The 2,617-nt window shown below is 42.5% G+C and overlaps 1 protein-coding gene across 1 annotated transcript; it reads right to left on the bottom strand.

Annotated features, from left to right (window-relative positions):
• Positions 1-679: 679 nt before the first annotated feature.
• Positions 680-2,380, bottom strand: LOC121532607 (homeobox protein MSH-C-like). Its single transcript, XM_041838401.2, is given in 3 exon segments — positions 680-882; positions 885-1,175; positions 1,828-2,380. Coding segments are annotated over 3 exon segments (849 nt in total). The 5' UTR covers positions 2,264-2,380; the 3' UTR covers positions 680-760.
• Positions 2,381-2,617: the final 237 nt, after the last annotated feature.

Raw genomic sequence — 2,617 nt, 5'->3', positions numbered from 1 at the left:
ACATTAATAATGTTCCATAATTGTATGCACGGACAATTGAATATGAAAAATCGTCAATATTGAACAAATTAAACAAATGACAGACATTTTACAGTTCAAGTAAGCTTTCCGAGAGCTCAAGATAGGCCTAGTTGGTATTTTAAGGCACTTTCAATAAGGCTGTTTTAAGTACTTTTTCGTTGCATGCGCACAGGGCTATATTTTACGCACCATGATATTGACGTTGTCTAGGCCTGTTAAATTACATAAATGTAATGTTAATGCCCCCCTTTGTGTATAATCGAAATGGATACAAAAATATATAGGTCTAGTGATCAATTACACACACGCTGTTAGTTGCAAGTGGCAAACGGGTTGTGTTTTAAGGCCTCACGAGCATTACCAACTTGGCCATTGATAATTGCTCAACTATCAGAAATCGCTATCAGAAATATACAAAATAAGGCCTTTGTTATAAAATGATCTTGCAATCACCTTTTCCAAAACGAATGTGGCCAACATTAGGCTAAGAATATCTAGGCGTGAGAACATGTCCCACAAGTATTGACCTATTTGACTTTAATGAGCGTATACAACATATATCTTAAAATGATCTCTGTCGCTTAGACAAATATAGGCCTATGGGCTTTCTGGGAAATGATGGCTTTCTGGAAAAATATATCCATGTTTCAGACAGGGGGTAAAGTTAAGTGTTGCAACCATATTTGAAGACATATAAATGACATATAATTTTCTCTCAAATGTAAATACACAATCTAAGTCAAGACAAATAATACATTCCATAGGTGACAGGTCCACCGAAGAGTCCCGGAACAGGTAAAGTGTGCCTGGGGTAGGCGTTAGAATGTCCGTAGAGAGATGGAGAGCCCATGTGCGCTCCCAGGGGAATGGCAGAGCAAAGGCAGGTAGCATGGGTTTCGACGCCAGTTTGTACTTTTCCAACTCGGCCTCCTGAAGTCTCTTGGCTTTAGCCCTCCTGTTTTGGAACCAGATTTTGACCTGGGTCTCGGTCAAATTGAGGGAGTTGGAGAATTCGGCTCGCTCCGCAATGGAGAGGTACTGCTTTTGTCGGAACTTCCTTTCCAGAGCGAGCAGCTGGGAGGTAGTGAAGGGCGTTCGAGGTTTTCGGTTGTTTTTATGTTTCCTTAAAGGACATGGAGGTGGACTTAAGCTTCCTGGAGGGACAAATACATGAAAAGGTATTGTTATTAAATGGAAAACTCGGAAGGAACAGCTGACCCTTTAATACAACACATTTCACTGCACCTGTGACAATAAAACATGTTTTTTTCATCATAATTAGTCTCACCAAACAACGTACGCATTTAAGGACTTTGACATAAGGTTTATACCTGCACCATGGATTTTAATGGGTAGGCCTACCAATTTCCCAATTCCAAAATATGCCTATGACAAACTTCGGAATAGACAGGAACTTTGTCTAATGGTGCACCGTTTAGACCTATCAGGCTACTCTGAAATAACATTGTAATATGTAGACTGTTATAGGGACATTTCGAGGCAAATTCTATTGATTTTTGGATAGACAGGCACGACCACAGTGATGACAACAGATGTGAAGTAGGCTTATAACGATCTAATATGTGAGGTAATAAAGATCTAATAAATAGGACAACATCAATAATAGACTAATAATAGAAAAACTATGAATAATACTACTGCTAATAATATGACTACTACTACTACTACTACTACTACTACTACTATATTATTATTATTATTATTATAGACAAACAATAGGGAATAGTTGGCCTAATTAGTTGACCAAAGCTTTGACAGCCAAGAACTCTGGAAGGAGGGACTTACGAGGGGGAGTCGAGAAAGATGAAGTCTGGAACCAAGTGCTCTGGTCTTTCTCACAAAAATCCGGATTGTCCTCATTCTGACAGTCCGACACGCTCTGCGAACTTTCCGGGGAAACTTTCCTCTCTGCGTAAAAAGTCCTTGGAGAAAACTGTTCGGTGCTCTGCACCGCCGCGGTCACAGGCTTCGGTTGAAGTAGACCCGATTCCGAGGAGGGAGAAGAATAGTAATTCCTGCAGGTTGTGTTCTTGGAAATCAATGATTCGACGCTGAATGGAAGACTACTCGTCTTCATTTTGTATCCTTTGTCGGTTGTCATGTCTTTGGGTTGAAGCTCCTCACCCTCCATATCCGACTCTTCTTTCTGGTGGAGTTTAATCTCGTGGGACGGAGACCCCGGTAGGCCAACGGGATTCATCTCAAAGGGATACGGGGCCATACACCTCCGCCTGGCCAGCTCAGGGGAATCGGATCGCGTGCGAGAGTATGGTGTCCGGTGCTGTCCTCGCGCTGTCAGAATATTGCCCAGTAGCTAAACTCACTAGATGGGGTCGTCTATAAAAGCGCAGTAAGTGTTCACCTCTCCGCGCCGTCCAATCATCGTCTCAACTTGGCCTCGTGACGTTCCCAGCTCTCCTTTCCTCCTTCCCCATTGGCCCGCTGCCTTCCAAGAGACATCAAGAGACCGGTTGAAAGCAACAATACGTTTTAATCATACAGACCCCGTGCGGAGCTGGTGCATTGATAGCTCAAGGTTTTTTTGTCTCCGCGGAACACAAAGTAGACCAATTTT

The sequence above is a fragment of the Coregonus clupeaformis genome, unplaced genomic scaffold, assembly GCF_020615455.1.
Source record: "Coregonus clupeaformis isolate EN_2021a unplaced genomic scaffold, ASM2061545v1 scaf0189, whole genome shotgun sequence".
Taxonomy (NCBI): domain Eukaryota; kingdom Metazoa; phylum Chordata; class Actinopteri; order Salmoniformes; family Salmonidae; genus Coregonus; species Coregonus clupeaformis.
The sequence above is the reverse complement of the archived record's forward strand: the minus strand, read 5'-3'. Positions and strand labels throughout refer to the sequence as shown.